This window comes from Esox lucius, chromosome 11 (genome assembly GCF_011004845.1).
Source record: "Esox lucius isolate fEsoLuc1 chromosome 11, fEsoLuc1.pri, whole genome shotgun sequence".
Taxonomy (NCBI): domain Eukaryota; kingdom Metazoa; phylum Chordata; class Actinopteri; order Esociformes; family Esocidae; genus Esox; species Esox lucius.
The window spans coordinates 738,879-751,659 of NC_047579.1; the positions used below are offsets into that span (position 1 = coordinate 738,879).

The 12,781-nt window shown below is 41.6% G+C and overlaps 1 protein-coding gene across 1 annotated transcript in view; it reads right to left on the bottom strand.

Moving 5' to 3' along the window:
• Nucleotides 1-12,781, bottom strand: part of LOC105031629 (transient receptor potential cation channel subfamily M member 4) — a 59,070-nt gene that overhangs the window by 39,386 nt on the left and 6,903 nt on the right. The window contains exons 3-4 of the mRNA XM_010906179.5: nt 5,487-5,664; nt 128-308 (exon numbers count right to left, since the gene is read on the bottom strand). Coding sequence (XP_010904481.1) covers nt 128-308; nt 5,487-5,664 — 359 coding nt within the window. The remainder of the gene's footprint in view (nt 1-127; nt 309-5,486; nt 5,665-12,781) is intronic.

The following is a 12,781-nucleotide window of genomic DNA, read 5'->3' on the forward strand; positions in this document are numbered from 1 at the left end:
TGTTATAGCTGATCGGTGTATATATATACATTTGTATTTCATTTACAAATACAATATACATTTCAGTAATTTAGCAGACAATCCTTTCTATAGAGTTAGTGATTTAACTCATCCATCTTTGTCTTACCTGTACTCTGTGCTGCCCTGACCAGCCCCTGTCTCAGCACGTCCCTGACCCAGCTCTTGACCTTTTCGTTCCCCCCTCCCCCCACCACAGAAATCACTAGGTTGGGGCTGGGCATCTTCCAGTAGTTTGTCATTACTCGGTACACCATATGAGCAGGAGTGTTGCATGACAGACGCAGGAACTAAGCAATGAGAAAAGGGGAAAAGAAGAAAAAAGGGAAAATGAGCATCGCCATACTGCAGTAACATACTACTTGATATATGTCCATCATAAATACTGGTGTGGCTACATTATTTAAATGTTTTATATTTGTTTTATTTATCATTTATTTAGTCAAGTTGAAATGTGTATCCCTTTTTAAGGTAAGTCCTGGATTAAGCTGCATACATATTAAAACAAGAAACGAAACAGGGTTGCTGTTGGGTTCTTGGTCACATCCCAATCAAGGACATTCATGCCTGGTTAATTTACTTTGGCTAGAGACATCTCAAGGAGGCTCGAAGGAACACAGGATGCATCTGAGCTAAGTTTGAAGGGTGTTGGTAAAGGGTCTAAATACTAATGTACAATAAATATTTCAGTTTAAAAAAAAATAATTTTTCACTTTGTTGTTATTGGGGTTAAAAATATTCTAAAATATTATATTTAAAAAAATGATAAATTCATGTTATAACACTGCTTTCTGAAGGCTCTATACTTAATCATTATTTCCTGAGAACAGAAAAGTGACATAAGAGGAATGTGCTTTTCACATTCCTCTTATGTGTCATACTTTTCAGCTAAAGAGATATACAATCACGACTGATAAGGTCATGCAGAAGCAAAACTAGCCGAGGGCAGCACTTCCCAGGCTACAAAAGCCCATTAAACACCTGCTGCTTTTGATTTCAGGTTTACTTCACTGCGACTCAATAGGCATGTGGCCCAAAAGGAGTGGTATTTTGTTCCCTCCCTCAAGGAAAGAGGATTATATACGTATCAAAGGTTTCCTTTCTGTCAGTCACTTCTTGGAATGTGGCACAAAAGGAGTGGCATCTTATGAGGGGCCGTATAAGACATTATTCATTCTGATACTCTCACATACATACATTCTCCTTTCACATACATATATTTTCACTCTCACATACATACATTCTCCTTTCACTTACATATATTTTCACTCTCACATACATACATTCTCCTTTCACATACATATATTCTCACTCTCACATACATACATTCTCCTTTCACTTACATATATTTTCACTCTCACATACATACATTCTCCTTTCACATACATATATTTTCACTCTCACATACATACATTCTCCTTTCACGTTCATATATTTTCAGAATAAATAATGTCTTATACGGCCCCTCATAGCATCTTGTTCACTCCCACAGGGAAAGAGGTTTATATGTATATGTATCTCCGGTTCCCTTTCTGTCAGTCACTTCTTGCCACATAATCAGACAAGCCTCCAATGTGTAACTCTGAATGTATAGGTCAATCAGAAATAAAGGTCAAAAGACAGCCGGATAAGGCCCATGGCATGTGGCTTGACCTTGGGCATGAAGACTTCTCTCCCTCTCATAACTTCCTCTGTCATCACTTCCTTTATGCTTCCTGTTTGAGGTGCTGCTTGCTGTTAGTTACTTGGCCCCTAGCCAAACATTTTGCCTTTACTTTGTATGAACTATCTAGGTTAAATTCTGTATTTACAATTTTAACAACGTGTTAATTCTGTCTTCATGCAATTATTTTACACCAGGACGATATATTGACATAAAAGAAGCTACTTAGCCTTGACCAGCCAAAGTTAATTAGAAATATACAATATTATTTTTGCAGTGTTCTGATTTTAACATGGTGTGTCACAGGCACAACTGGTGGCAGCGCTAACAACACCAGACAGGCCCTGTCTTCAGAAAACATTCTTATGGATACTTGGAAGAAATGCAGTCTGCCTGCTCAACTTGGATTGCTCTAAGAGCCAATAGAAGCTTTATATAGCGTGTATAAACTAGCTAAGAAGTGCTGACATCGAGTAATTATCTCTGGCCTCAGTTAGGGCTAGCGATGAGACCTACAGCAGACCTACATATCTCAATCACTGGCTGAAAACTGGAATTTTCTGCCCATTGCAAGAGATTGTAGATAACTGGCTCTCTTTCTGAGACTCACCTAGAAGACCCAAGCCTGAGATGCGGAAGTGTGACAGACTCCTTGCCAGCTGGGGTGAGACTCTTCTTTTATTCAGGAACATTGACAGGAGCTTCCTGTAGCCTGATTGATTCATTGCCCTAAAGGAGGCCTCTCGTCCTTCTTACACTAATGACCATATCCACAATGCATCCCACAGAGTGGATCCCCTGCTAATATTTATGACACCAAATATAATTTTACACAAACACATTTCTGTGTTTCAAGGTTTTAGTCATGAAATACTCAAACACTTTTAGCTACTATTTACAGGTCCGCTGGGCTTTACGCAGCATTCCTTGATAAGTTCTACAAATTTGTATCATAACTTGTAGTCATATCACATGATATTTAAATTATTTGTGATTAACCCAAAGACTATTACATGCTCTCCCAAACTCCCTCCATCAAAGGATGTCAGAGTAAATATATCTGTTATGAATTTAACTGAGGATCTAAACCTAATCCTGCATAATACCTTGGATGCAGTTGCACCACAAAATATGAAACAAATACACAACAAGAAACCAGTTTCCCAGTATACAGAAAATAAAATACAGTTTCTGAGATATTGGGTGCTGTTGGCAAGTTGTTTTTCCTAGGTGGTGCTGATAATCAGAGGTAAAGACATAGCATCGCAGTTATCCCACAAATTTGCATTTGAGCGCTACAAAGATATCAGTCTGGTTGGGGAGGGGTGTTGTGGAAATTTCTATTCCTATGTTCTATTGTTAATAAATGTATTAGTTAAAAGATAGTCATTATGATGATATGTGTGTCTAAATAATAGCACTGATTACAGAATGACCAAGTGGGATTTTGCTATGCTCTTGTCCCTGAGAGTAAAAACAAGGGGTGTTGATGTTGTAAACCATTTGTCTTATGTTTTATGACAGGATAGATGAAGACACACAACAGGGGGTAGGATTGAACAGAGCTAAAGGAAACAGTATCTTGCCACACCCTGTCTTGTATAAGTACTCAAAAGTACTAAGCCCTGAATGTATTGTGATCCTAGTAACCTCTGGTCAAGAGAATTTTGATCTCTTTCTTACCTACCACTGAGTGAGTTCTACTGGATGGACTTTTAATTTCCATCATAGGGTTTCAAACCCTTCAAACTGGTATGGACGTCTCCATTGGACGTTGAGAAAAGCTATACTGGAATACGATTGGATTGACTTTCAACTAATTAAACGAGCAACGCACATGAAGTAGTACCAAAGCGCCATAATTCACAAATAACAAACAGTACAGTACATACATTGAGTGACATTAAGCAACATCGAACAACAGCAATCAAGCAGATCAGTAATTGTAGCTGATTAAAATGTCTGAAAATGATTATTGACATCTTTGTCATGAACATTTGCGCATCAAAGGCAAGTACCTTTGATGCGCAAAGTATCAAGAAAATATAAGTAGAAAAAAAAAGCTAATGAAAACAATGTTAACTAAAAACTAATAGCATTATGGTTAATATTGCTGATCATTCCTGAGAAATACGGGTTAGTACTCGTCATCACCTAGACCAAACCCATTTATAGTCTGGTTAGACAGTAGCCAGCTCCAAACTAAAGTCTACTGATCACAATGAAATCAAATGATATCCTTTTAGTGTTAAAATGTAAGCTCATGGTATCAGGCGACTTGCAAGGTTAAAAGAGATGTTGATAGGTGAGAACATTCTGTCTGACTGAGCCAAAGTTGTTAGCCCTGGCAGAATTGTTAGAAGATTGATTATTTTGCCAAATGCTTCTAGACATAGCAATGTTCTGCTGTGTCATGTATCACCACTGCTAAATCAAAGGTGTTTCTGTTTATCTATGAAAGATAATAGCAATATATGGATCAACCAGGAGAAAGATTAAAATGAACTGTTATTAACATTTTTGTGTTAATGAATGGCTGTGTTATATTTTCACTTTATAGGGAATCGTATAAAAACATGAGAATAGCATTAACTCAGTCCCTTAGTAGTGTTATGCAGTAACTTAAGTCAGTTACCTAAAAATCAATCACTCAGTCGTGCCTGACATTTGTGTGTTTTTCGAAATACACCGATCAGCCATACCATTATGACCACCTGCCTAATATTGTGTAGGTCTGCCTTTTGCCGCCAAAACAGCCCTGACCCGTCAAGGCATGGACTCCACTAGACCTCTGAAGGTGTGTTGTGGTATCTGGCATGCAAGACGTTAGCAGCAGATCCTTTAAGTCCTATAAGTTGCAGGGTGGGGCCTCCATGGATTGGACCTGTTTGTCCAGCACGTCCTACAGATGCTCAATTGGATTGAGATCTGTGAAATTTGGAGGCCAAGTCAACACCTTGAACTCGTTGTTATGGTCCTCAAACCATTTCTGCTTTGTGGCAGGGCGCATTATCCTGCTGAAAGAGACCAATGCCAATCAGGAAATACAGTTGCCATGAAAGCGTGCACATGGTCTGCAACAATGCTCAAGTAGGTGGTAACATCCACATGAATGGTAGGACCCAAGGTTTCTCAGCAGAACATTGCCCAAGCATCACACTGCCTGTCGGCTTGCCTTTGACCCATAGTGCATCCTGGTGCCAGGTGTTCTCCAAGTAAGCGACGTACACACACACCCGGCCATGTGATATAAAAGAAAACGTGATTCATCAGACCAGGCCACCCTCTTCCATTGCTCCGTGGTCCAGTTCTGATGCTCACGTGCCCATTGTAGGTGCTTTCGACAGTCTGAGCACCCTAACTGGTCTGCAGCTACACAGCCCCTGCAATGCATTGTGTTCTGACACCTTTCTATCAGTACTAGCACTAACTTTTTCAGCAATTTGAGCTACAGTAGCTTGTCTATTGGATCGGACTGCACTGGCCAGCATTCGCTCTCCATGTGCATAAATGGGCCTAGGGCCACCGGTTCACTGCTTTTCCTTCCTTGGACCACTTTTGAAAGGTACTGATCACTGCAGGCCAGGAACACCCCCACACTTCTAACACACCAACTTTGAGGACATAATGTACTCTTTTTGCCAAATATATGCCACCCACTGACAGGTGCCATGATAACAAGATTATCAGTGTTATTCACTTCACCTGTCAGTGGTCATAATGTTATGGCTGATCCGTGTATATGTGAATGTGTAGTCATGTGTTGTTTTCTGAATCCAGAAACATGTGTGTGTGTGTTACACACATTGCTGTGTCTCTTGCCCGCCCCTATAAACTCCAGCTCTCCAAAGGCGTCGGTTGGGTACTCTGAGGAGTGCTCAAAGCTGTTCCACTGGGTGACAATGGCTGCACCAAAACAGTCTCTTGTAGCAATGGAGACATGAGTGTCCCGCCCACCTCCGCACAGGCACAAAGTCCCACTGCTGAAAAGGGAAGAAATGGTTTCAGACAAAAAAACACAATCAGCTGTTTTAAATAGCTTTCATAAAATAAATAGCATGTTTCTGCAGTTGTATAGTGAAAGTCATATACTCCTTTTATAGCTCCTTTAAGTGACTACAGGCATAAAACAATCAGGTGATGTACTGTAGGCTGTAAGCTAACATATGCACATTTAAAAAAAAAACATAAAATATATAAATAGTGTCAATAATTTGGTAATTAGCTGTGCAAGTGAAGTGGACATTCAGGGAGAGTAAATGTAATGTAAATGTTCTCCTGGATATCAAGATATAGTTGTGAAGTAGACCAAGAGTTTACACTTGGGTGAGACTAATTGAATAAATGTAAATGTGGGAGTGCCAGTTTCTTTGTTTCATTGTTGGAGAAAACAAAGGAAGGTGGCATTAGAATTTGGCGCCAGTTCTCCGGAGTTTTCACACCTTTTGTGTGAAAGGTGCTTAAATCACCTTTCTTTCCCATTCTGACATTCAGTTTGGAGTTCAGGAGATTGTCTTGACCAGGACCACACCCCTAAATGCAACTGCCATGTGATTGGTTGATTAGATAATTGCATTAATGAGAAATTGAACAGGTGTTCCTAATAATCCTTTAGGTGAGTGTATAAAGCCCCCTGTAACCATAAGACTTAAACTACTGCAGGATGGGTTGTTCTATTTTCTGATTCTGATGTGCTGTTGACTTGCTCCCGTGCAACCGGAATAAATCGACATAACCAACTGGTATCTGGGTTTGAAGACTTTTGATTGTAAATCGTATTACAGAGAGGGAATTGTTGAGTTTCAACAATTGGTGACCACGAAGGGACTCCAATATCTTCTCGCAGCGGCATTTGTTTTTCAACTCTCTCTGACTGACTGAATCGAGCGCACAAATGAATAAGAGGTAAGCGCAATCCTTTTGAGATCCTGCGTGGGCTTGTGTCAGTGTTGGGGAGAGTTGTAATGCAACCTACAGATGTTGAAGCGTGAGGTGACGGAGTCCTATTGAACCTAGTATATTGTACTAAATAACAGTTGGTTTGGGTTGCACAATAACTTCCTTAAATAAGATTAGTCCTGTTGTGGAATTTGTATTCTCACTGATTTAAGGACTGAGTACCCTTGTTCAAATTAGAAAAGGAATGTGGGGGGATCTGGTATTTGCCTAGGGGGCATCATTGACTGGTATCCGCAGATGAAATGGTTACTCTTTATCTGCGCATCTGTATAACTCATCAGGGCAATAGGTTACCAATGTGGGGGAGGACAGCTTGCCCCTTGTGTGAATACTAGGTAGTAACAGAACAAAGGGAATGTGTTTTATTGACATAGGACAGATGGGCAACCACTTACCACACCCCTTTAAACTGTAATAAATACGGACTGTTCATGTATTAAGTTAGAGACTCCTCGGACGATTATGTTTGTAAGCGTTTGACGCGTGTCTCTTATTTGCGAATAATAATAAATGGTTAAATTGTGCCAAGAGAATTTTGTCTCTGTTCTTACTCCTTTAAGAGTGTCGATCGATGGAATTGCCATCACAGTCCGTAATTGGCCTTTCTCGAAATGTAAGTGGTCTGAGCCTCAAATAAGATCACATCATTCTTGGAATATTAATTGGGAACCCTATCTAGAAAGCTTTAATAGGTAGGCCGACACCTGGGTTATAATCCCAAGGAAGAATAAGGAGACAGTCTCCGCTGGTTGTGCTTGAATCCCAGATCGGCCACTACGCCGGTTCCGGTGACGGGGCAGGAAAGGTATGCACAAAAACAGTGTGTAGGGAAACTACCCTCAGTGTCAATAATGGCAGCATGGCCTCCCTTGGTGGGTTACTTCTGGAATTTATGGGTTCTTCAAGGTTAAACCATGTCCAGATCTTGAAACAAAGCCTGAGTAGAATGTCTGAGGACGGACTATTTCAGTGCTGAGGACACCTGAGAAACATGTTTGATGGTGAGGGTATTAGAATATCCGTGATGCTCAATTCGGTGCCGAGGATACCCAAGCGTATTTGACAATGATGGGATAAATTATTAGAATACCCAAGAGAGCGCCGTTTGGTGATGAGGATACCTTGACCCACATAGTAGTGGGGAGGATATGAGTTGATAAGGTATACGAATGGCCAAGACGTCGACTGGTTGAAGCCCAGAGCGTGTTCACTGAACTGAAGCATTCCCTCCAACAAGCACCCACCTTGGGCCTACCTGACTACACTAAACCATCTGACCTTTATGCAGCAGAAAAGGCAGGGTTTGCTAATGCAGTCCTCATTCAGAAGCACAACAGGGCTAATAGGCCTGTGGCCTGGTACAGTCACCAGCTGGATCCAGTGGAAAGAGGGATGCCAACCTGTGACCAAGGCCTAGCTGCCGCTGCCTTCGCACTGAAGATATCAGCAGGCCTCACCCAAGGCAGTCAAATTACCCTTCATGTAATACACAGCATCGCTGCACTGTTGGAACCAAGGACCCAACACATGACTGCCCAACAACTGTCCGGATATGAGTTTCTGTTGACTGCCCCAAACAACACCATCAAACGATGCAACACTGTGAATCCTGCTGCCTGTATGTCAACAGCCACCGATGGAGAGGAACATCATTCCTGTCCCTCTGAAAATGCACAAGAGAACAGACCTCCAGGACTATCCCCTGTCTGATGCAGAACTAGAGAACTCTTCGTAATTTGCTCATCCCGGCGAATGGATGATGGTACTGGACTACAGTCAGGATATGCTGTCATCTCCATAGACAATAGGATAATTGAACAAGGTGAAAGAGGCATAAGGACTACCCTCCCCAACGCAGCCGTGCCACAAGTACCAACCAGGTGACTGGGTCTACATCAAGATCTTCAGGAGAAAATGAAAGGAACCAAGATGGAGCAGACCACACCAGGTCCTCCTGACAACCCTCACAGCTCTATGGGTATCTGGAAAGGACAACTGGATCCATGCCAGCCACTGCCGAATGGATCAAGACCCTCCAGTCGAGGAGGACAACCCACAGGAGACAGAGGAACAGGCCAACTTGAGGAAGGAGTAGACCTACGGTCCTACGACCTACGAGTCTAGAATCAACGGACCCCTCCAATGGAGTACCAGACAATCCGGCGAACAACAAGAGCGATAAAAGGGAGAACTGGACATCAATATGAGTAACTTCACTCACAATCCCCACTTGCACACACACACACACACACCCACACCAGAGTTACTGAAGAAGGAAACAGGGAAGGCCCAAACTCAAAGGCATAGAATGTCAAGAGATCTCAGTAGACCACAAGTGTTTTGCGCAGAAACAGAAATATCCTTGTTTTGTAGCAATATTCAAAGCACAGCTACAGAGTACATGCTTCTGGCCATCCAAGAATATGCAACAGGATCATATTGTATGGTGGGAGGGCAAAATCTAACCAGTAACGAGGGATGGAACCCAACTGTATTCACCTCTGCGATAGGATATTGTCAGCACATCTTACACGCATATGAATTCTCTACACCCACAATTAGAGAAGGATCTCTCATACACATTACACATAGACGAGGAACTAGACTTCCCTCACCAGTTCTACTCTGTATGTATGTACATTGCCCTTACTGCCACAGGAAGGGAGAGCGTCCGTAGCAAAGTTCTGTCCCCAATAAAGGTGTCCAAATGCAGGAGTCCAGCCATGGAAAGCAGGCAGCCAAATGAAGAAATCTTCTCCTCAGTAAAGAATGAACTGTCAACTCCCACATTCATAGCTCAGAAATATGTCACCCCTGAAGAAAGGTTCAGATTAACAGCCATCTGAAATTCCTTTGTAAAACACATTACATGTAAAACAGATAGAGTAGACATACAGTGTCAGCTTACACCAGGGACACCCATGACCATTGTTAGCCTAGTCTCTACCCCACCAACATCTGTTTTCTTTACGTGTACTGCTGCCTCATGGGACCAGGAGAATAGAATTGCTATAGTAGGAGAAAGGTGCCCAGAGGAGGTAATGATAACCCATGTAACTATACGATTTGAAGTTGGTGTAATGTTTACTGTGGCCAATCTGTTTAAGATGATTAGTGGAACTACATTCTACTGTGCTTTCTCCACTCCGGAAGGCACTGCAAAGGCTGAAAGACAGGTAATGCACCCTGGTCATCAGGTGGTAATACAGAACTGTGACATACCAAAGGTAACTAAAGGGCCACACGACGGCACTATGATTGCCCATTGCTCCCAATCCACCCCTTGATACCGGAACCACCCACTAAAGGTGGGACTGGAAATTTGTATAGTCAGTTAGCCCTAGCACAAGCCAAGGCTATTGGGATGGGGAAATGTGTTGTATGTGGGCTAATACCACATAGTTCCAGAATGTGGTATTAGCCCACATACAACACATGATCTCCATCCCTATATCTGAAGGTGATACATGTGCCTTATTGTTCCCTGATGAAACCCACAAAGGCAACAGCTGCGGGGTGACCCCCAAGATAAAACAAAACATAGGGTGTGGGGAGACATCAACCCTATGCTACTCTTGCAACAGAAAGGCCATCCCAGTAACTATAGACATCCCAAAACCACTCAAGTGGTGTATCCACCGAGAGGGGCCAGGGTAAGGATTCTTGGGCCACTCCCACTGTAATAAAATTGTGAGTAAGATAGATCCAGTTTCCAACCCCAAATCACTATCCATGTCAAATTCTTCCTCAGACTTTATAAGTAAAAGCGTAGCCACTCTCCTTGGTCTTCTATCTGTAGCAGACACCTGTGACATAGCATATTTGGATGGAACGTATTGGGCATGTGGTGCCCAGGCATATGACTTCCTTCCCAGAACCTGGACTGGTACTTGTGGACTAGCCTATATTATTCCAGCTATCCGAATCCCAAATTCATTTCCAGCAGTGGTAAACAAAGGGAGACAACGAAAACGTCTCGTCTCTTGGTTGACCCATAAACAGACCTGGGGAACCAGAACTATGGGTGTGTTATTGTCAATGTATGGGGTGATGCAATCTTTAGATCAGGTGCGAGACCTAGCTATGGAAATAGAACACCTAGACAATGTCACTGCCATGTCAAGCAATCTGATGTCTAGAGAGATAGGAGCTGTACATTTGCTTGCACTACAGAATAGGGCTGCTTTAGACTATTTGTTGGCATCACAAGGTCTTACTTGTGACTACTTGTGCACTAATAGGTCAAGAGTGCTATACCTTTACACCAAACTATAACTCCACTGTTGCTGAATTAGTTAATGAAATGAAGGACATCTCTCATCAGGCTCACCTTGAAGAAGTTTCAGGTGTATTCACCTGGCTAACCAAACTATGGGGACAGTATGAGTGGTTAGTGTTTGAATGGGTGGGCTCAGTCATACTGATTGTAACAATACTGTCTGCTAATGTTCCTAATGCGTTATTGTTGCCGAATTGCCATAAGCAAATGTGCAGGTACTCATGATCAGTTTAGTATCTTAATGTGAGAACAATCCAACATCTGTACCCTGCAAGATTTCCGCCCCTGGTTCACACTGATTCACACTGATATGCATCACAAGTCCACACATAGTTTAAAAGCCTGGAGTTGTCACGATGGTATACATCAAACCCGGAAGGGGCCCTGGCCCAGTATGGTGAATCTTCCACCAACAAACACATGGATGCTATGCAGATATCCAGAAGAAAGAAGACTAGCATCTTGATGTATGATAAACCTTTTTTTCCCTTTAGGTATAATAGAAATGTCTGTATGTATAACCAGTAATAATTTCTTGTTGACATAGCTTATGAAGTAATAGTCAACCACTAGTCATCAAGACACCGGAATGGAAAAGCCATAAGCAGTGGTAAAATGTATGCATTTAACATTATACTAATTATTCTCTTTTACTAAGGTGTTTGTCCATAAATGGACAAAGAGGGAGAATTGTTGAGAACATGATTTGGGGGTGTCTCATACCCCCTCATTCTTACAAAAGCCTGATCAAGGGGTATGTCATTTCAACATTGTAAACCTTGATTGTTGTCATCATGTATTGTCCAATTTCTGTATCCTGATCAAAGTTATTTCCTATCCTGGTAATGAATTACCATAATCAACTGTAAGAATTGAATGTGTGCGAACCTAGCCTACATTGATTGAAATGATCAAGGGTGTAATCTTGAGTGTACTGTAATTGATATTCTGTTACCAGTAAATGTTCTCCTGGATATCAAGATATAGTTGAGTTTAGATTTGGGTGAGAAATGTGGGAGTGCTGGTTTCTTGGTTTCATTGAAAAAGCAAGGTGGCATTAGATTTTGGCGCCAGTTCTCCCGAGTTTCACAGCTTTTGTGACAAAGAAATCAACCTTTTGGTCAAAAGTATATAAAGCCGCCAGTAACCATAAGACTTAGTGCAACCCATCCTGCAGTAGATTATCTTCTGATTCTGACGTGCTGTTGACTTGCTCCCGTGCAACCGGAATAAATTGACAAAACCAACTAGTATCTGCATTTGAAGACTTTTGATTGTAAATCATATTACAGAGAGGGAATCGTTGAGTTTTAACAGCTTCAACATAAAATCCTGGGCAGCATTGAGGATAATGGGCTAGATATTTCAAAATATCATGGGCTGCTACCATGCACTGGGTATATTCTGGGTATATTCGGCAGACCAGAATACCATAAAAGGAGCCACTTGCTGTTTATATGCATTGTGCAACAGACAATCTTAACCTGGCTTTAAACGACTCTGTCAAAAATGTGTGAGAGATTAAAATGTTTCATGACACTGTTGAACTGTTATACACCTTCGCAGGGCATAGCATAAAAAGATGATTTGCATCAGAAAAAGAAAATATAACTAAAACAATTGTGTCCCATCCGCTGGTCATCTAGATGAGTTCCTTGGTACCCTGCGATACAGATAAGTGGACGTAAATAAGGCCCTCAACTAGACTGTGCTTTTAAGTGACATGAAGGATGCCAGGGATGATGCAGCAGCACTGAATATAAAATCGAAAAATGAAGTACAAACTTTTGTGTCATTTTTAGAAAATGTGTCCAAATACTACAGGCCAAAGACTCAGAACTGCACAGGGCATTAAGGGTACT